At 46.6% G+C, this 22,285-nt stretch overlaps 2 protein-coding genes across 2 annotated transcripts in view; one reads left to right on the forward strand and one right to left on the reverse strand.

The window, feature by feature from the left end:
• Positions 1-22,285, forward strand: part of LOC134984804 (gastrula zinc finger protein XlCGF26.1-like) — a 139,917-nt gene that overhangs the window by 34,691 nt on the left and 82,941 nt on the right. The window lies entirely within an intron of this gene.
• The window catches only part of LOC134984802 (oocyte zinc finger protein XlCOF7.1-like), a 32,755-nt gene continuing 11,564 nt past the window's right edge, over positions 1,095-22,285 (reverse strand). Inside the window, exons 2-5 of the mRNA XM_063950284.1 lie at positions 21,409-21,557; positions 19,433-19,624; positions 16,757-16,967; positions 1,095-3,276 (exon numbers count right to left, since the gene is read on the reverse strand). Coding sequence (XP_063806354.1) covers positions 2,066-3,276; positions 16,757-16,967; positions 19,433-19,624; positions 21,409-21,516 — 1,722 coding nt within the window. The 5' untranslated portion in view covers positions 21,517-21,557 and the 3' untranslated portion in view covers positions 1,095-2,065. The remainder of the gene's footprint in view (positions 3,277-16,756; positions 16,968-19,432; positions 19,625-21,408; positions 21,558-22,285) is intronic.

Raw genomic sequence — 22,285 nt, forward strand, 5'->3', positions numbered from 1 at the left:
GGATTCAAGGGTGGTCAATCTGTTGAAATCAGAGCACTACATTTTGGCCACTGTGCTCGATCCTAGGTTTAAAGCCTACGTTGTATCTCTCTTTCCGGACACAAGTCTGTAGAGGTGGAAAGACCTGCTGGTGAGAAAATGGTCAACTCAAGCGGAACGTGACCTGTCAACAGCTCCTCCTTCATTTTCTCCAGCAACTGGGGCTGCGAGGAAAAGGATAACATTTCCGAGCCCGCCCGCTGGACACAAAAGTAACAATACAAGTGACACATTAACAGGAAATTGTTTCTGTCACCATAGCGACAATTATCTGGAAATAAGATAATACACAGACACATAAAAAGACTCAACGGAAATCTTTTGTTTTTAAACAACTTTATTTCATATCTTTAATACACAGATTTTTCTCTATATTTTAAACTTAAAAAATACTTTGCTCTGCACAACATGGATAAAATATCCTTTAAAGCACAAAAACAATTCAAGTTACATTATAGTATTGCAGGTAAGTAAAACAGATTCATATCAGGAGAGCCAAAACCCTATGGGCGTCATTCAGACCCAGCCACAATAGCGGCCCGGAGCAGTTTACTGGTGGTGACAAAATGCACATGTGCAGCGGCCGCGCAGACACTCATTGTGGCCGCATCCCTGAGGGGTGAACGCGGACGGGCCGGGACCATTTTCCGGGAGGCTGCGTGATGTCACATCTGCGATCATTTCTGATTAACCCCTATAAGCTTCCAGAGTGCACCTCATATCTCATCTTTTCCAAGTTACTACAAATGATGAGATCGGTAGCAGCACTACTTTTAGGATTATTATACAGAACACACATAAAGGCTGACACAGCAAATAACAGTAACACACACAAGGGATTCATTAGAAATAAGGAAACATAATCATAATTAGGTCTAATTATTAACTGACTCTGTGCGGGACCCATTCACCTCTTTACTGCCTCCAGCATCCCCTGGTACTGCACTGCGGCCATCCGCCCTTTCTCCCCTCAATACTGCCACCCACCCTGTCTCCTTCACTACCGCCACCCACCCTGTCTCCCCCTACTACTGCCACCCGCCCTGTCCTCTCCCACTACTGCCACCTCCCTGTCTCCCCCAATACTGTCACTGCCCTGTCTCCCCCTCTGACACCTTAGCACTGCTTGGGGACAATATTACCCAAAGACAGTGCCTCCAGCAGCCCCCGCTACAGCACTAGTACCACAACCCTGTCTCATCCCTGGCATCTCAGAACTTCTTGGGGATTTTTGGCACTGCTGGTAATAGTCCATCTGCAGATGGAAGCAAGCAGGGCAGTAAGGAGGCAGAAGCTGCTTCTGGTACCATGGTCCCTGGTCATGTAGGGCTGGGAGAGTCAGTAAGATTATGTAATAGAGTCCCCATCTTACAGGCAGCCGGTGAAGGGAGCAGAGAATGGGTGTTATGTGGCAGGAACGAGCTGGTTAGGTAACAGCCTGGCTGCTGCATTCTGTACAAGCTACAAACGGTGCAATTATTTTGCTGGGAGACCCAGGTAGAGGACATTGCAGTACTCTATGCGTGATGATACAAGTGCATGTATTACTGTAGGTAGATCTTCTGAGGGAAATAAGTGCTGGAGTCTGGCTATGTTCCTCACATAAGGATCTGATTGTGGCAGATACCTGATGTCTAAGTGTCACTCCACCATCCAGTACACCAAGATTCCGCACAGGATCAGCATTTTGTAACTCTGAACCCCCAAGCGTAAGTCTGGTTGGTTTGCAAAGCTGAGTTGTAGCCCTGCCCTTTGTTGGTGAGCATCTATCATAAGAACCTGTTTCACCAGGACTGAGTCACAGCCAACTGGCATCACCCACACCTGGAGCTCAGCTAGACAACCATTTAGGAATGGTACTGGGTTCTCAGTACCCGGAGCAAAAGACAGGTCATCTGCATAGCAGTAGATGAGGGCATGACATCTGATTATTTCACACTGCGGTAACATGTATATTGCAAAAAGCATAGAAGATAGGATAAAAACCTTGAAGAACGCATGGCTGTGATGAGTATACTGCAGAAGATTAAAATGGTTCCTCACCTGAGTGATGTCTATTGTGTGCAATAAGAGCTGATTTCTCAGAACATGGAAATGGCTTCTCACCTGTGTGACTTCGCTGATGTTTAATAAGAACTGATTTCCGTGCAAAACATTTCCCACACTCAGAACAGGAAAATGGCTTCTCACCTGTGTGACTTCTCTGATGTGTAACAAGACTTGATTTCTGGGTAAAACATTTCCCACACTCAGAACATGGAAATGGATTCTCACCTGTGTGACTTCTCTGATGTGTAATAAGTTGTGATTTCCGTGTAAAATATTTCCCACAATCAGAGCAAGAAAACGGCTTCTCATCTGTGTGACATAGCTGATGTGTAACAAGTTGTGATTTAGATGTAAAACATTTCCCACACTCAGAGCAAGAAAATGGCTTCTCACCTGTGTGACGATGCTGATGTGTAACAAAATGTGATTTTTGTGTAAAACATTTCCCACACTCAGAACAAGAAAATGGCTTCTCACCTGTGTGACTTCTGTTGTGTCTAACTAGAGCTGATTTGTGTGCAAAACATTTCCCACACTCAGAGCAAGAAAATGGCTTCTCACCTGTGTGACTTCGCTGATGTATAACAAGACGTGATTCAAATAAACAACATTTCCCACACTCAGAGCAAGAAAATGGCCTTTCACCTGTGTGACTTCTTTGATGTGTAACAAGATATGAGTTGTGTGCAAAACATTTCCCACACTCAGAACACGGAAATGACTTCTCGCCTGTGTGACTACGCTGATGTGCAACAAGTTGTGATTTCAGTGTAAAACATTTCCCACACTCAGAACATGGAAATGGTTTCTCACCTGTGTGACTTCGCTGATGTACAACAAGATGTGATTTCAGTGTAAAACATTTCCCACACTCAGAACATATCAGTGGTATTTCACCTGCCTTACCTGTGTGTGGGTTAATAGGCTTTGTGTTCTGTGTAAAACATTTGGCATCTATAGAACAGGGAAACACTGTATCTACTGTCAGAGCTGTAACAGATGCACCAATATCAGAGTGATCAGGAGAACATTTCCCAGGATCAGGGGGATCAGCTGATAGAGCTGGATGTATAATTGGGGTAATGGGGTTATCTCCTGGAGAATCCTGTCTACTGTCATTATCTTTTATGTCACAATCCGGGGATAACATTAGATGTCCTTCTGAGATATTCCTGCTTGTGTGTCCATCTGCTGGAAATAAAATACATTATGGAAATGTGACATTTTCTGTAACAATATTAATCTTGTAAACAATAGGAGAAGATGACTCTCTGGGACACTTAATGTAAATGTGTGTGTATCATAAAACATCATTTTTAACATAGATATATCTCTCTCTTGTACTGGTAACTAACCATGAAGTATAAATGGAGATGTAGTCACTCGCCAAGTCCTATGTCAGCACCAATGTAAAACAATGGATGGGAAACATATCGTATGAATTGGAGATTCTAGATGAACAATAACATCAGTCATATGAGCTAATGGATCAGAGAAATGTCTCCTAACGTTACTCCTGGAAGCATTGGTAAGGTACCATTCCTTTATGTGTGTGCCAATATGCTGGTAAGCCTGTACATTTGTTACTCGTCCTTATATAAGGTATATTGCTACAGCAGAGTAGGTGTGGAACAAGGTACTTTACATGCAATACACCATATAATACCTGGCAATCATCATCATCTGCTAGGTTATAATACACTCTTACACCCCATCATCAGTGTCTTACCTCTATTGTCTTAATAGTAATAAGGATGATGTGTGTATGGTAAGTATGATACAGAGAATTATATATCAGGATCTATACAGCTGCCGCCATACTTCTGCTTCTCATACGTGTGCTACTGGCAGCAGTGAACATCTGAGTGAGAGTGCAGGGAAGACAGCAGAGTCTGATGAGAAAGAGATTGGATCTGCCTTTGCAGGGATGTACCACACCTGTCACCCCTGTGAGTATATAAAATAATAAGAGGGGAGAGGTCCATCCAGATGTGTTTTCTGGAGCTCTCCTCACTAAGTGGCCTCTTATCTACCCTACCTGATAGCTCTCAGCCGCCGCTGGGACTAAGACCCAATCTATTAGGGGGGCGTGGCTTTACAGACATGGAGTAAGCAGCCTTTGATCAGCGCTCTCCATACCAACTATCCTGATTCCATATCCTGGTGTCCCTGCTGTGCCCTGTGCGGCATCTGTGGTGTGGGGGAACTTGCGCTGACCCCGCTGATCCTGCTCCGGACTGTATACTGCGGCTGCCATGCTAGTGAGGACCCAGAGAGTACTGCGGGGATTGGCGCGCGGGAAGACGCCGCGCCATCAAAGATGGGAGAGGCTGGAGCTGAAGCTGTGGCTCATGCACAGGACAGCGCCGGGTGCAGAAGACGGTGGAGACAGCGGATCAGCGGGGTAAGGTCTGCTATACGCTTGTGCCCTGCTGTTCCTGTTCTCCTGAGCCCCAGCCCTGACGCCATTGCCACACATACACCCACCCTGCGGGGGGAGATGAGCGCCTGCTGAGAGAGGGAAGAATACATCTGCCTGAGCCCTATTACTGCCTGCTCTAGCCCCAGTAACTCCCTGCTGATATGTGAACTGCTCTACTGTTTATATCTGCTGGGACCCCTGGATGCTTGTGATCCCCATGCTCTACAGTGATTGCAATGTGAGACATACAGAGGTGGGAAATGCCGCCATTTTACCTCTACAGTGTCTGTGTGTCTTGGAAGTGTGGGCATTTGCTTTTCTATGACCGATGCTTGGTCTGATTTATACCCTGCACAGTATCTCTGCTATTTTATTCTATACTATTGTCCTCTGCCTGAGCACCTCTCCTTGTACTACAGCAAAATGGTGAAACCGCAGCAATCAGCTGCTGCTAAGCTGAAGAAATACTCCCGGTCGTCTAATCCTACCTGTAAAGAGGTGACCCCTGACCGTGACTCCTCTCCTCCGCCTAAATCTCTGCGTGGCTCGGCCGCCTTGGATGCTTCTCCTGATGCTGCTCTACAGAAGGTCCTGGAGGCTGTGGCAGCTAGCGAGGCTAGGCTGGCGTATAAAATTGGTCAGGTTCAATCTGACCTGTCTATTATACATCATGACCTTCAGAGGGTCCGGGAACGTGTGGGTGAGGTGGAGGCCCGTACGTCCACCCTTGAGGACTCAGTGAAGCCGCTGGGGGCCAAGGTCACTACCATTATTGCCCAATTAACGGGTGTACAACACAAACTGCTGGATATGGAGGGGCGTTTGAGGAGATGTAATGTGCGATTCGTAGGTCTCCCGGAACGTGAGGAGGGACAGTCTCCTGAGAAATTTGTGGAAAAATGGCTCACTGACAGTTACGGAATGGAATCCTTCTCGCCCTTTTTCACAGTGGAAAGAGCTCATAGAGTCCCCTTCCATCCTCCTCCACCTGGGGCGCCTCCTCGTACCTTGATAGCTAAGCTCCTTAATTACTGCGACAGAGATGTTTTGCGACTGAATTGTACTAAGAGCCCGCTGTTGTGGAATGGCTCCCGCGTATCCGTATTGCCTGATTTTGCGGTGGAAGTCCAAAAGAGTAGGGCCCAATTTACCCGTTAAGAGACGTCTTCGTGAGCTGAACATATCTTATGCCATGCTATTCCCTTCTAAGTTGAGAATTGTGGTGGATGGAGGCGAAATTCTTTTCCACTCCTCGGGAGGCCTCTGTGTGGCTGGACACTGCCAGGCCAGCGAGACGGGCTATGGCTGAGGATTAAGGACGCGCGGCTAACCTTCTGCTGTGGACGCTCTCTTTTACATTTAGACCTAATTTTTTGCTATTTGTAGAGGTGCTAGGGGGAATATATCGAAAGTCGGCCACCTATTTCCACTTTGTGTAACTACTAAGTTCATGGGCTCTGGGTGGGCTCTACAGTGTGTTCCCTTGCTGGCTGGTAGCTGGGTAGGGGTAGTCGGGGGGTCTGACTTAGTCAGTTAGGCATTGAATAGGTTCCACTTAGGGGAATCTCGGGGTTTGGGGCCTTTTAGAGTTTATGCTTCATGCCACAATGTTATGTTATATAGAATGTTCTTGCAGTTTTCCCTGTGGGGGGATGCCTTAAATGTATGGAGGGCGCTGAGACATGTCTAGTCGCCACTGTATTTTTTGCCCGCCAGTTTGCCATTGGGTATTTAGAATTTTGATACGTTTTTTTTTCGGTAGAAGGGGGGAGAGGGGCTAGTTTTTGTTGTAGGGATCCAAGTATGCCAATGTTTGGGGTGGTATACAGGGAGGAGGGTGTGGGATTTAGGAGTAAAGGTTTGGGGTGGTAACTGGGGGAGTAGGTACCAGGACTGTTTTTACAACTGTTGAGATGTGTTTTTTTTTCTTCTTCAACTGCATTGTGGTATGTGGGAAATGTGTATTTCTGTGATATTGGGAGTGCAATGTGTTACATGCTGGATGATGTGTGGGCTGGCGGAGTCTCGGTTCTACGACACACTATGGTACTATGACAACTAATTTAATTAAATTTCTCTCCTGGAATGTACAAGGCCTCAATGACAAGGTTAAAAGGATGCTGGTCCTTAGACAGCTCAAGCAATTTGGGGCGGACATCATTTGTCTGATGGAGACCCACCTAGTTGGGGCTAGAGTTCTGTCTTTAAAAAAACCGTGGGTGGGTTGGACTTACCACTCAACCAATACCTCCTCTTCTCGAGGGGTCTCCATCTTGGTCAGGAAACATATTCCGTTCACGATAGAGCAGGTGCAAATTGACCCCTGGGGTAGATCAGTTTTTATGAAGTGCCAGATTCACTCCGTATCTCTTGTGCTGATAGCACTTTATATACCACCCCCGTATTCCCCGGAAGTCCTTAAAAAAACGGCAGAATTTCTTGCTATATTCCCTGATGCTCCAGTCATTAGCCTGGGGGACTATAAAAACACCATAGATCCGTCCCTGGAAAAACTTACGGCGCTTTTCTGGCCAGATTGGCGCGTACTGAGCAACCGTCTAATACTGTGGTTCGTCTAGTAGGCCGTGACGGCACTGTGTATGACCAAACCCGTGACATAGCCAATCAATTTCTTGACTACTATAATCATTTATATAGCACTAGGTTGACATGCACGGATGAGGACCATCTCTGCTGACACTGACCCCTGATGCACGCGATTTTCTTGATTCCCCGATTTCTCTGGCTGAGCTGGAGAGGGCCATAAAGTTCTTCCCTGGCGGTAAAGCGCCGGGGCTGGACGGCATACCTGTAGAATTCTATAAGAAGCACGGGGAATTTTGCGCGCCTAGATTGCTGGCTCTCTATGAAGGGATGTTCAGGGAGAGTCTATATCTGAGGCACTGATTATTGTTCTGTTGAAGCCTGATAAGGACCCCACTAGAATGGAGTCGTATAGGCCCATATCCCTGCTGCCTACCGATGTCAAAATCCTAGCTAAAATACTAGCGATTAGACTTAACTCAGTTATTGCTCAGCTGATTCATGGTGATCAGACTGGGTTCATGCCTGGGAAATCTACTCTGATTAATCTCAGGAGATTGTTTACTCATCTGCAGGTCGCCCGTGGGGACGACCACTCCTCGATTATAGTTTCATTGGATGCTGTTAAAGCGTTTGACTCGGTGGAGTGGAAGTTCCTTTGGGGGACCATGGAGAAATTTGGGATAGGTCCTGGTTTTATTAAATGGGTAAATTGATGTACTCAAACCCTAAAGCTAGGGTATCGGTTAACGGCTTTATCTCCTCCTCGTTCCCGTTGCAGATGGGGACTAGGCAGGGCTGCCCCCTATCCCCCCCCTTTCCCCTATTCTATTCGCACTGGTGGTGGAGCCGTTGGCGTGTCTCATTAGACGCTGCGACCATATCCGGTTTTAAAATTGGTCCAAGAGAGGACAAGATAGCTTTGTATGCAGATGACATATTGCTCTTTGTTTCCAACTATCCCATCACCATGCCTATAATCCTTACTATAATTAATGACTTTGGTATGTATTCAGGTCTTCTGATAAACTGGGGCCGCTCAGGGGTCAGTGTCCGGAGACTCCAGTTCCCTCCCACTCCATTGGGTGGAAGTCTTTAACTACTTGGGAATATGGATATCTAACGACCCATCTCGGTATGTAACTCTTAACGTACAACCCCAATTGGATTACTTGAAGTCTCGGATAGCGGTATGGGGCAGGCTCCCGCTGACTGTCACCGGGAGAATTAATCTAATTAAAATGACGGCACAACCTAAGTTGTTATATATATTACAGCATTCCCCGATTTATATCCCTCAAGCGGTATTTAAGCGCATGGACAGTTTCCTCTCCTTCATAAATATGGTCTAACAAGAGAGTGCGAATCAAACTAGACACCCTAACTCGGGACAGAGACTCTGGGGGTATGGCAGTGCCATGTTTTAGATTTTATTATTGGGCCACACAACTGACACATATTTATGACTGGCTTAGGGACGAGGCCGGGTTGGATCTTCCCTCTCTGGTGGTATCTGCTTTGGTTCCTGGACTCACTCCACTGCACTGCTTGCTGTCTGGTAAGAACAAGTTAATTGGCTTACCGATATATTTAAGCAGGCTGTGATGATTTGGAAGCAAGCTGGGATTCTGCTTTTGAGTGAGGGCTGGGACCCAGATGCCCCATTAGATGGTACCATTGGGTTTAAGGAACTGAGGGGTCTTAGGGGCAGATGGGGTATCTATGCTATTTAGTGATGTGCACCGGAAATTTTTCGGGTTTTGGTTTTGGGTTCGGTTTCGCGGCCGTGTTTTGGATTCGGACGCGTTTTGGCAAAACCTCACCGAAATTTTTTTGTCGGATTCGGGTGTGTTTTGGATTCGGGTGTTTTTTTCAAAAAACCCTAAAAAACGGCTTAAATCATAGAATTTGGGGGTAATTTTGATCCCGTAGTATTATTAACCTCAATAACCATAATTTCCACTCATTTCCAGTCTATTCTGAACACCTCACAATATTATTTTTAATCCTAAAATTTGCACCGAGGTCGCTGGGTGGCTAAGCTAAGCGACACAAGTGGCCGACACAAACAACCTGGCCCATCTAGGAGTGGCACTGCAGTGTCAGGCAGGATGGCCCTTCAAAAAAATAGTCCCCAAACAGCACATGATGCAAAGAAATAAAGAGGCGCAATGAGGTAGCTGTGTGACTAAGCTAAGCGACCCAAGTGGCCGACACAAATATCTGGCCCATCTAGGAGTGGCACTGCAGTGTCAGGCAGGATGGCCCTTCAAAAAAATTGTCCCCAAACAGCACATGATGCAAAGAAAAAAAGAGGCGCACCAAGGTCGCTGTGTGACTAAGCTAAGCGACAAGTGGCCGACACAAACACCTGGCCCATCTAGGAGTGGCATTGCAGTTTTCTAATGAGAGAATGAGTGCTTCCATCCTCATGTGAAGCTGAACCACTAGCCATGAACATAAGCAAAGAAAAAAAGAGGCGCACCAAGGTCGCTGTGTGACTAACATAAGCAAAGAAAAAAAGAGGCGCACCAAGGTCGCTGTGTGACTAAGCTAAGCGACAAGTGGCCGACACAAACACCTGGCCCATCTAGGAGTGGCATTGCAGTTTTCTAGTGAGAGGATGAGTGCTTCCATCCTCATGTGAAGCTGAACCACTAGCCATGAACATAAGCCAGGGCCTCAGCCGTTCCTTGCCACTCCGTGTCGTAAATGGCATATTGGCAAGTTTACGCTTCTCCTCAGACGCTTTCAATTTTGATTTTTGGGTCATTTTACTGAACTTTTGTTTTTTTGATTTTACATGCTCTCTACTATGACATTGGGAATCGGCCTTGGCAGACGACGTTGATGGCATTTCATCGTCTCGGCCATGACTAGTGGCAGCAGCTTCAGCACGAGGTGGAAGTGGATCTTGATCTTTCCCTATTTTAACATCCACATTTTTGTTCTCCATATTTTAATGTGTGGAATTATATGCCAGTATATATAGCAATGGCCTACTACTATATATACTGCGCACAACTAAAATGCACCACAGGTATATAATGTAGATGGATAGTATACTTAATCGATGACAAGTGACGACACAGAGGTAGGTACAGCAGTGCACTCTGCACTGTACTCCTACTATATAATATTAATTATACTGGTGGTCCCCAGTCCCCACAATAAAGCAGCACACTGTGAGCACAGATATGGAGTGTTTTTCAGGCAGACAACGTATACTGGTGGTCACTGTCAGCAAAACTCTGCACTATACTCCTGCTATAGCTGCTCCCCAGTCCCCACAATTAAGCAGTGTGAGCACTCAGCACAGATATATCATGCAGCACACTGAGCACAGATATGGTATGGAGCGTTTTTTTCAGGCAGAGAACGGATAAAAACTGGTGGTCACTTATCAGCAAAACTCTGCACTGTACTCCTAACAGCTGCTCCCCAATCCTCCCCACAATTAAGCAATAAACAACCAATCAACTGTCTTCTACAATAAACGGAGAGGACACCAGCCACGTCCTCTCCCTATCATCTCCAATGCACGAGTGAAAATGGCGGCGACGCGCGGCTGCTTATATAGATCCCGAATCTCGCGAGAGTCTGACAGCGGGATGATGACGTTCGGGCGCGCTCGGGTTAGCCGAGCAAGGCGGGAAGGTTCGAACCTGCCTCGGACCCGTGTAAAAAAGGTGAAGTTCGTGGGGCTCCGGTTTCCGAGAAACCGAACCTGCTCATCACTAATGCTATTGGGCAGTTATACTCTGGGAATGTGTTTAAATCATTCTCACAACTACAATCGGATTATCCGATTCCCTATACTTATTTTTATCGCTATCTACAGTTGCGGCATGCCTGCTCCGCCCAATTCCCTGACAACTCGATCCAGCTACAACAGTCCCCTGTTAGGCTAATGCTACTATCCCTGGATGGTTCCCACCTTACGTCCCAGATATACTCTAGCCTGCTCGCTTCACACCATGTGACTGACATGCCACGCCTTCGTTCACAATGGGAGGCGGACCTGGGGCCCCATTCTCAGGATGCATGGGACGCTGCCCTGACTGGCCCTCGCACCTCATCCACTTCAGCGAGATTTCAGCAGATTCAATGATTCATACTGCACAGAGTATACATTACACCTATACGTCTGCTTCGGCTGGGGGGTAGGGGGGATTCTAGGTGCCCTAAATGGAACTTGTTGGAGGGCACGTTCTGGCACCTTTTATGGTCCTGCCCTGTGGTTCATTTATTTTGGGTTGAGATTATTTGCGTTCTGATTTCCACCGTGATACCCTCAGACGCTTGCACACCTGCTATAGGTTTGCTAGCGGCTTTCGATGACGATGCTCTTGATAAAAACATTCAACGGTATATTGCCAACCCTGTATGCTGGCCAAGGTCTGTGTAGCCAGACTGTGGATGTCCACTAGCGGCCCTTGTACCGCGGCCTGGATCTCTCTTACTAACGAGGTTGTCAAACACGAAAAGTATGTATATATGAGTAGACATGCTGAAACAAAATACTATTGCATCTGGGAGAGGTGATTGAACTCACCGTATAAGCACCGGTAGATGTGTCTCTGACTAAAATGCTGTTGGTCGCATGGTGTTGCTTAACTAAAATGTCAGTTGGTATGATTATGATTCGTTGACTTTACTCATGCACTTCAGTATGTGTCTGAACACAAGGACCACACGTGATACAAGGATATTTCACACAGTTATTTATTTGTGTATCTTATTCATCTGTATGATTTTCTTGAGACTACCAAATGCAGTGTTACTATTGTATTGTATCTCAGTTGCTGGGGAGGGTTTGTAGTTTGTTTCCCTTTTCTGTACTGTATATGAAAAATTCTCAATAAAAACTTTTGAATGAATAAAAAACCCCAATCTATTAAGTCCCCCACTCCTACTGCCCTAAAGCTGCTCGCTCCGCTCACCGTTCACTGCCGCAGCCTACTGACGCTGCTGAAGCCACGGCTGTATTCTGGGACCAAGTGCGCCCAGTCTTTCCTGCACGCTCCGGCCACCTGACTTGCAGACACTTTTGGCTCAGGCGGGAGCACTTGCTCTCCCGATCACACGAGTGCGCACCTCCCGCTACTGATGGGAACAGAACGGGCTGCCCACAGTCACCGGAGCCCGGCGGTGATATTGGGAAGTGAGATGACTGCCATTTTGGATCCTGGTGCCCGGCCATCGCATGCTTTGCCTTCTGCCTTCAATAAGGTGTAAAATTGATATAAGCTGCTAAATAAGTGTCCTGGCGGCTGGACCGGGTCATTACACTAAATTGAAGCATTTGCCTGGAGGTGAAACTACCTTCTATTTATATGGTACCACTATCATCTACTTCCTCTCAGTCTACATGCAGAGCCCAGTATCAAGTATCGTCTGAGTACAGCTCATTACACTCTGATTACAACCTCACAGTATATTACTTTGTGGATTTATCCACTGAATATATTTTGCCATTTGTGTCTCTCTGTGCTGAGTACTTCACGTCTGTGATCACGCTGACCTCTAGTGGAATTTCTCGCTCATTACTGTGTTATTTCAGTTGCATTACATCATGTTTACGTGAAACTTTGGCTCGGATACCCCCGTCATCCTGACTAAGAATGGCATTTTGAACTGAGTCATCTTGATGTAACCTCCTGACAGCGTACTACTGCTCCTTTTATTTATAGATCGTTTGTATTTTCCTATCTCTGAGAGGTCAGTCTCTTTGTAGTCAGCTTACCATGCCTCCAAAAAAGGTTAAAAGGTACCAAATTGGCCCCGCTTGTCCATCTATTTGGTACCTCGAATTCAAGTGATCCTTCTGAGACCACTACAACATCATCTGCTTCTTCTTGTCAGATGCACAGCACAGCTGTAATGGCTGAAGACGTCTTAAGATACTCTAGATGGTTCTGTTACTTTACGCTCTATACATTCTATGTTATCCACGTTTAAGGACTGAACTAACCTCAGAACCTAACTCTAATATTCAAGCTTTGAGGTCTGATATCAGTGAAATTGGCACCTGTACAGACTAAGATGAAAGAGATTGTTGTGTCTCACAAAGATCTGATTTCAGCACATGACACCCTTCAGGAAGACATGGGCTCTATTTGTGATAAAGTAATTGATTTAGAAGACAGGTCTCGGAGAAATAATATCAGAATAATGGGCGTTCCGGATTCTGTTACAAATGCTGAGTTTTATGATAATGCCACGGTCTTCTTTTCAGAAACTTCCTCCACAGGCTTCTGCCGCGGACCTTCTTATTGATAGGATCCATAGACTCCCAAAGTCCAAACAGGCCCCTAACCAAGCACCGAGGGACACTCTGCTTAGGGTCCACTTATTTCATATAAAGAACGCATTTTACGGACTGCTTTGTCTTCCTCAGGCACAGCTGAGTTCCTGGATAATCTGCAGATATTTCCGGATATTTCTCCTGCTATTCTGAAAAAGTGGGACACTACTGTTGACAGTCCTTCATGACACTTAACCTAAACCAATCCCGGAGGAGTTGTCTTCCGTCTCGAAGTAATATGCTAAAATAGTAAGACTTTTGCAGACACTCAGAGTTTGTTTCCTACTGTAACATGTACCAACTGGGACTAAGTTACTGGGCATGGATCTATGTTTGGGCCAAATTTATTTGCTCCTGTTATTAGTTTAAAACATATATTTTTTTACTCTTTATTTCTGTGCTATTAAATTGCTATATGGTCTGACATTCTTTCCACTGTTACATTTCATAATACCTTTCTAGAATGTTTGGGTGTTCAGGTAAAGCATGACTGATTCATGTAACATCCTGTTGCCCTTATAACTGTGTTGGTAGGACCTACATTGGATATCAGGCCATGTTCTTAGCCTTTACCTCCTTTGGATACATTTGTTACATTGAGATTTGATATTTCATTGTACAATTGTTACTATGATGACTGGATTTTGCACTCTCGTATGGCTACTTGGGGTAGTCAGTGGGTTTCCCTTTTAGGTCCGACCGCCACCTTTTTCTACCTTTCTGTCACGGAACCCTAGTGACGGAACCTCTAGCTTCTTTATGGACACTATTTCTGTTTGTCTCCCATATTTGTTCCCTATTTTATTTCTTATGTTATTTGATAGTTTGAAGTATGCACACGCCCTACAGACTCTACTGGACTTTGCACAGCTGATCCTAGATGTTTCATACCATGATCTGATCTCTCTCTATCACGGGGACATTTTTAAGTCTTAATATAAAAGGTCTCAATTCTCCCCGTAAGAGACGTCTTGCAATAAAATATTTCGCTGACCAGAAGGCCGCGGTGGTAGCCATTCAGGAATCACATGTTCCATTGCACTCTCCCCCTCAGTTTACCAATAACTACCCAGCATGCTCTATCTCCTGTGGTGTAGCCATCCTTTCTAATAGATCCTGCCCCTTTCACCTGGACAGCAAGTGGGTGGATTGCAATGGTAGATATTGGATTCTAGTTGGGAAAATCCATTATAAATATGTCACCCTCACTTCTCTCTATGCCCCTCATGCCAGACAGCCCCGATTTCTTAAATATTTTTTTTTCAGAAGCTACAAGAAATTGCACTTCTCCTTATGGGAGATGTTACTCTTGCTCCTGTCCTCATCTTGATAGATCCTCCACTACTGATGAACAGACCATTAATGCCGCACGTTCCTCAGCTTCCTCATGCTCCCTTTATTAGCTGAATATGACCTCTATGATGAAGTCTTGGAGAATTAGACATCCAGGTGTGTGTGATAATTTGTTCTTGCTATTACTGTAACCGAGTATAACTTGTTATTTGCAGGTTCTCATTGTTGTAACTTAGAGAAATAAATGCTTATCCTTTATGAAATGTCCTGTGTCAGTCTCCATATTTATCACATTGTGTCCCAGAACCTGGTCGCTTGAATTATTCTACCGACAGTAATTTCATGGTCTGATCACACCCCTCTGATAGGGTCCTGGTCGCCTTTTCCCACTACTCCTCCTTTACCACCGTGGAGATTGCAGGATTATATATTAATGGATGCTGAAGGCACCAGAATTTTGCAAGAGGCCCTGTCCTCCTCCTTAGACGTGAACGCTCCTGAAGATACTTCCATTACGAATCATTGGTGTGCCCTTAAGGCCATGGATCAGAAGCCAGAGAAGGCTGTCATCCAAGTGCCAGGGGACAGGTAATCAGCAGGGAAGGTGCAGGATCCTCAATGCTGGTTCCCATACACAAGCTCAATAAATGTATTATATACCTAAGGCGACGGAAGCAAGACTCAGATGCTGCCAACTCAGTAACAGGAGCCGCTCATTAGCCAATTCCCCGAGGCCGGCTGTTACAGGAGCATGTGGATACATGACAGGGCCTGAGCCATATATTTCCTAAGCTTTGTATCACGTGGCATGAGGAACCCCGAGCCTGTGTGTGCCCTAACAAGCAGCCGCACCATGCCAGAAATAAGTGGTTTATATATAGACTGGTGTGTGCTAACAGGGACACTCTCAGAGCATGTAATACCATAGGTGGAGGTACTGCTAGCACACAGTATGGCTTCTGGTGACACACAGTAACAAGATATGAGGAGGAGAGCAGGCGTATAATAGGGGCTGATGTCTCCTGATTGTATGAGATACACCAGAGAGTGTGGAGAGGAGACTGGTCAGATCTCTGGGCTGGTAACACACAGTGACATGATGTGAGGGGGAGAGCAGGAGTATAATAGGGGCTGATGTCTCCTGATGTATAAGATACACCAGAGAGTGTGGGGAGGAGACTGGTCAGATCTCTGGGCTGGTAACACACAGTGACATGATGTGAGGGGGAGAGCAGGAGTATAATAGGGGCTGATGTCTCCTGATTGTATGAGATACACCAGAGAGTGTGGAGAGGAGACTGGTCAGATCTCTGGGCTGGTAACACACAGTGACATGATGTGAGGAGGAGATCAGGAGTATAATAGGGGCTGATGGCTCCTGATGTATGAGATACACCAGACAGTGTGGGGAGGAGACTGGTCAGATCTCTGGGCTCGTAACACACAGTGACATGATGTGAGGGGGAGAGCAGGCGTATAATAGGGGCTGATGTCTCCTGATTGTATGAGATACACCAGACAGTGTGGGGAGGAGACTGGTCAGATCTCTGGGCTGGTAACACACAGTGACATGATGTGAGGGGGAGAGCAGGAGTATAATAGGGGCTGATGGCTCCTGATGTATGAGATACACCAGAGAGTGTGGGGAGGAGACTGGTCAGATCTCTGGGCTGGTAACACACAGTGACATGATGTGAGGGGGAGAGCAGGCGTATAATAGGGGCTGATGTCTCCTGATTGTATGAGATACACCAGACAGTGTGGGGAGGAGACTGGTCAGATCTCTGGGCTGGTAACACACAGTGACATGATGTGAGGAGGAGAGCAGGAGTATAATAGGGGCTGATGGTTCCTGATGTATGAGATACACCAGAGAGTGTGGGGAGGAGACTGGTCAGATCTCTGGGCTGGTAACACACAGTGACATGATGTGAGGGGGAGAGCAGGAGTATAATAGGGGCTGATGGCTCCTGACTCCCCTACTATGCAAATACAGTTCCCTAGTTTCTACTGACAGAGGAGGGTGTAGGATAAGAGATTGCTGTAGTGACTGAGAAAGGAGAATATGTGACTCTTTTCTGTAATAATTGTTTACTACTCGCCTGTGCTGATAACTGTAGGGATCTCCTCGTCCTTACACTGCTGATCACTCCACACATACGTCTCTTCTTCTCCCTCTATATCTTCTGCCTTTATATCAGTCACATACGTCTCTTCTTCTCCCTCTATATCTTCTGCCTTTATATCAGTCACATACGTCTCTTCTTCTCCCTCTGTATCTTTGACTTTAATATTATTTAATTGTGCTTCACCCTATGTAAACCATTAATAAAATATTGTAAAATTGTTGATTTCAGTAATAGATTAAACAATACAAATATAATGTCCCATTCTCAGTAGTCACTTCTCCAGTCATCACCCAGACACTTCCCCCGGTGATACTGTATAATGTCCCATTCCCAGCAGTCACCTCTCCAGTCTTCACCCAGACACATCCCCTAGTGTTACTGTATAATGTCCCATTCCCAGCAGTCACCTCTCCAGTCCTTACCCAGACACGTCCCCCGGTGTTACTGTATAATGTCTCATTCCAAGCAGTCACCTCTCCAGTCATCACCCAGACACATCCCCCAGTGTTACTGTATAATGTCCCATTCCCAGCAGTCACCTCTCCAGTCTTCACCCAGACACGTCCCCTGGTGTTACTGTATAATGCCCCATTCCCAGCAGTCACCTCTCCAGTCATCACCCAGACACACCCCCTGATGTTACTGTATAATGTCCCATTCCCAGCAGTCACCTCTCCAGTCATCACCCAGACACGCCCCCCGATGATACTGTATAATGTCCCATTCCCAGCAGTCACCTCTCCAGTCACCACCCAGACACATCCCCCAGTGTTACTGTATAATGTCCCATTCCCAGCAGTCACCTCTCCAGTCATCACCCAGACACATCCCCTGGTGTTACTTTATAATGCCCCATTCCCAGCATTCACTTATCCAGTCTTCACCCAGACACGTCCCCTGGTGTAACTGTACAATGCCCCATTCCCGGCAGTCACCTCTCCAGTCATCACCCAGACACAGCCTCCGGTTTTTCTGTATATAGCCAGTTCCCAGCAGTCACCTCTCCAGTCATCACCCGGACACTTCCCCTGGTGTTACTGTATAATGTCCCATTCCCAGCAGTCACCTCTCCAGTCATCACCCAGACACGTCCCCTGGTGTTACTGTATAATGTCCCATTCCCAGCAGTCACCTCTCCAGTCATCACCCAGACACTTTCCCTGGTGTTACTGTATAATGTCCCATTCCCAGCAGTCACCTCTCCAGTCATCACCCAGACACATCCCCGGTGTTACTGTGTAATGCTCTATTCCCGGAAGTAATCTCTCCAGTCGTCACCCAGACACGTCCACTGGTGTTACTGTATAATGTCCCATTCCCAGCAGTCACCTCTCCAGTCATCACCCAGACACATCCCCTGGTGTTACTGTATAATGTCCCATTCCCAGCAGTCACCTCTCCAGTCATCACCCAGACAGATCCCCTGGTGTTACTGTATAATGTCCCATTCCCAGCAGTCACCTCTCCAGTCATAACCAAAACACGTCCCCCGGTGTTACTGTATAATGCCCCATTCCCAGCAGTCACCTCTCCGTCATCACCCAGACACGTCCCCCGGTGTTACTGTATAATGTCCCATTCCAAGTAGTCACCTCTCCAGTCATCACCCAGACACATCCCCTGGTGTTACTGTATAATGTTCCATTCCCAGCAATCACCTCTCCAGTCATCACACAGACACATCCCCCTGTGTTACTGTATAATGTCCCATTCCAAGCTGTCACCTCTCCAGTCATCACCCAGACACATCCCCTGGTGTTACTGTATAATGTCCCATTCCCAGCAGTCACCTCTCCAGTCATCACCCAGACACATCCCCTGGTGTTACTGTATAATGTCCCATTCCCAGCAGTCACCTCTCCAGTCATCACCCAGACACATCCCCCGGTGTTACTGTATAATGCCCCATTCCCAGCAGTCACCTCTCCAGTCATCACCCAGACACATCCCCTGGTGTTACTGTATAATGCCCCTTTCCCAGCAGTCACCTCTCCAGTCATCACCCAGACACGTCCCCCTGGTGTTACTGTATAATGCTCCATTCCCAGCAGTCACCTCTCCAGTCAACACCCAGACACATCCCCTGGTGTTACTGTATAATGTGCCATTCCCAGCAGTCACCTCTCCAGTCATCACCCAGACACATCCCCTGGTGTTACTGTATAATGTCCCATTCCCAGCAGTCACCTCTCCAGTCATCACCCAGACACATCCCCTGGTGTTACTGAATAATGTCCCATTCCTAGCAGTCACCTCTCCAGTCATCACCCAGACACATCCCCCGGTGTTACTGTATAATGTCCCATTCCCAGCAGTCACCTCTCCAGTCATCACCCAGACACATCCCCTGGTGTTACTGTATAATGTCCCATTCCCAGCAGTCACCTCTCCAGTCATCACCCAGACACGTCCCCTGGTGTTACTGTATAATGCCCCATTCCCAGCAGTCACCTCTCCAGTCATCACCCAGACACGTCCCCCGGTGTTACTGTATAATGTCCTATTCCCAGCAGTCACCTCTCCAGTCATCACCCAGACAATTTCCCTGGTGTTACTGTATAATGCTCCATTCCCAGCAGTCACCTATCCAGTCATCGTCCAGACACATCCCCTGTTGCTACTGTATAATGCCCCATTCCCAGTAGTCACCTCTCCAGTCAGCAACTGAATGATCTTGTTGGCGAGTTCCAGGATCTTCTTGTCATGGTGTCTCTCATGTGTCAGTGAGTGAGGTGGAGGCACCGTGATTGGACTGTGGGTTCTACTCAGTCCTCCTGATACACGGGGATGGCTGCTGGGTGTCTCATACTCATTGGATGTCTTCTTCACTATTGTGTAATCCTGTGTAATGGTGGAGACAGAATATATCAATATATACACTCCCAGATCCCCTCACCTCCCCAGGCATGTCCCTGTATTATTACTATAGATATGTGATGTCACTGTGATGCTCCCAGATCCCCTCACCTGCCCAGTCATGTCCCTGTATTATTACTATAGAAATAAGTGACGTCACTGTGACACTCCCAGATTCCCTCACCTCCACAGTTATGTCCCTGTATTATTACTATAGATATGTGATGTCACTGTGACACTCCCAGATCCCCTTACCTCCTCAGTCATGTCCCTATATTATTACTATATATATATGTGACCTCACTATGACGCTCCGACTGCCTCATCTCCCCAGTCATGTCCCTGTGTTATTACTATAGATAAAAGTGACGTCACTGTGACACTCCCAGACCCCCTCACCTCCCCAGTCATGTCCCTGTATTATTACTATAGATATGTGATGATATAGTGACACTCACAGATCACCTCACCTCCCCAATCATATCCCTGTATTATTACTATAGATTTAAGTGATGTCACTGTGACACTCCCAGATCCCCTCACCTCCCCAGTCATGTCCCGGAATTATTACTATAGATATAAGTGATGTCACTGTGACGCACCCAGATCGCCTCACCTCCCTAGTCATGTCCCTGAATTATTACTATAGATATATGTGATGTCACTGTGACACTCCCAGATTCCCTCACATCCCCAGTCATGTCCCTGTATTATTACTATAGACAAAAGTGACATCACTGTGACGCTCCCAAATCCCCTCACCTCCCCAGTCATGTCCCTGTATTATTGCTATAGATATATGTGACGTCAAAGTGATGCTCCCAGATCCCTTCACCTCCCCAGTCATAACCTTGTATTGTTTCTATAGATATAAGCAATGCCACTGTGACACTTCCAGATCCCTTCACCTCCCCAGTTATGTCCCTGTATTATTACTACAGATATAAGTGACATCACTGTTCCGCTTCCAGATCCCCATACCTCCCTAGTCACGTCCCTATATTATTACTATAGAAATAAGTGATCTCACTGTGACGCTCCCAGACCTCCTCACCTCTCCAGTCATGTCCCTGTGTTATTACTATAGATATGTGACATCACTGCGCCGCTCCCAGATCCCCTTACCTTTCCAGTCATTTCCCTGTATTATTACTATAGATATAAGTGACATCACTCTGATGCTCCCAGATCCCCTCACCTTCCCAGTCATGTCCCTGTATTATTACTATAGATATAAGTGACATCACTCTGACGCTCCCAGATCCCCTCACCTTCCCAGTCATGTCCCTGTATTATTACTATTGATATAAGTGATGTCACTGTGACGCTCCCAGATCCCCCCACTTCCACAGTCAAGTCCCTGTATTATAACTATAGATATAAGTTACTTATCAGTAACGCTTCAAAATCCTCTCAACTCCCCAGTCATGTCCTTGTATTATTACTATAGATATAAGTGATGTCACTGTGATGCTTTAAGACCTCTCACCTCCCCAGTGACATCCCTGTATTATTACTATAGATATGTGACCTCACGGTGACGCTCTGATTCCCTCACCTCCCTAGTCATACCCCTGTATTATGACTATAGATATTAGTGATGTCACAGTGACGCACCCAGATCCCCTCACCTCCCCAGTCACGTCCCTGTATCATTACTATAGATAAAAGGTCACAGTGATGCTCCCAGATCCACTCACCACCCCAGTCATGTCCCTGTATTATTACTATAGATATAAGGTCACAGTGATGCTCCCAAATCCACTCACCTGCCCAGTCAGTAGATAGATGATCTCCAGGGTGATTTTTATTATACTCTCAGTCCTGTGACTCCTGTCCTTGTCCATCCTCGGTGAATCAGAGAGAATACAGAACATGTGATGTGTAATTAAGACTCCGTTCCTCACAGCTGGAGTTCCTGAAATAAATATAACACATAAAACATATTGCACATGTAACATAGTAAATATGGAACAGAGTGGTCATTAAGTCTCCTATTTCCCCACAGCCATAGAATCCTGGTCAGTGTCTCCGAGGTTCCTGTGACCCAGCCCCATAAGGCTGTACTGCATAGTGGGCCTGATATAGAGTGTAGCGCTATTGTGGGTGGAGTCACAATGAACTGATGTTCGGTACAACGCTCATGTGCACGACCCGTATGGAGCATGTGCTCTATGTGTCCTGAGTTGTCAGACGAGTATGGCTGCAGCCATGAAGTGGTGTAAGGGTGAGAATTGGTTGTGAAGGGACAGGGTCTCCTGATGGAAATTTCATGGCCTCATTCATGGAGCTGCGGCGTACAGTCTCCGTGACCTCAGGTTTCACATATCCAGCCGATGGTGTAGCAAAGCTGGCAGGAGACAGGCAAGGGGGTGACAGGAGACAGGCAGTGGAAAGGTGGCAGGAGACAGGCAAGGGGGTGGCAGGAGACAGGCAGTGGAAAGGTGGCAGGAGACAGGCAGGGAAAAGGCTGCAAGAGACAGGCAGGGGAAAGGCTGCAGGAAACAGGCAGGGGAAAGGCTGCAGGAGACAGGCAGGGGAAAGGTTGCAGGTGACAGGCAGGGGAAAGGTTGGGCAGGGGACAGGCAGGGGAAAGGTTGGGCAGGGGAAATGCTGCAGGAGACAGGCAAGGGAAAGGTTGCTGGA

This window comes from Pseudophryne corroboree (genome assembly GCF_028390025.1).
Source record: "Pseudophryne corroboree isolate aPseCor3 chromosome 3 unlocalized genomic scaffold, aPseCor3.hap2 SUPER_3_unloc_81, whole genome shotgun sequence".
Taxonomy (NCBI): Eukaryota; Metazoa; Chordata; class Amphibia; order Anura; family Myobatrachidae; genus Pseudophryne; species Pseudophryne corroboree.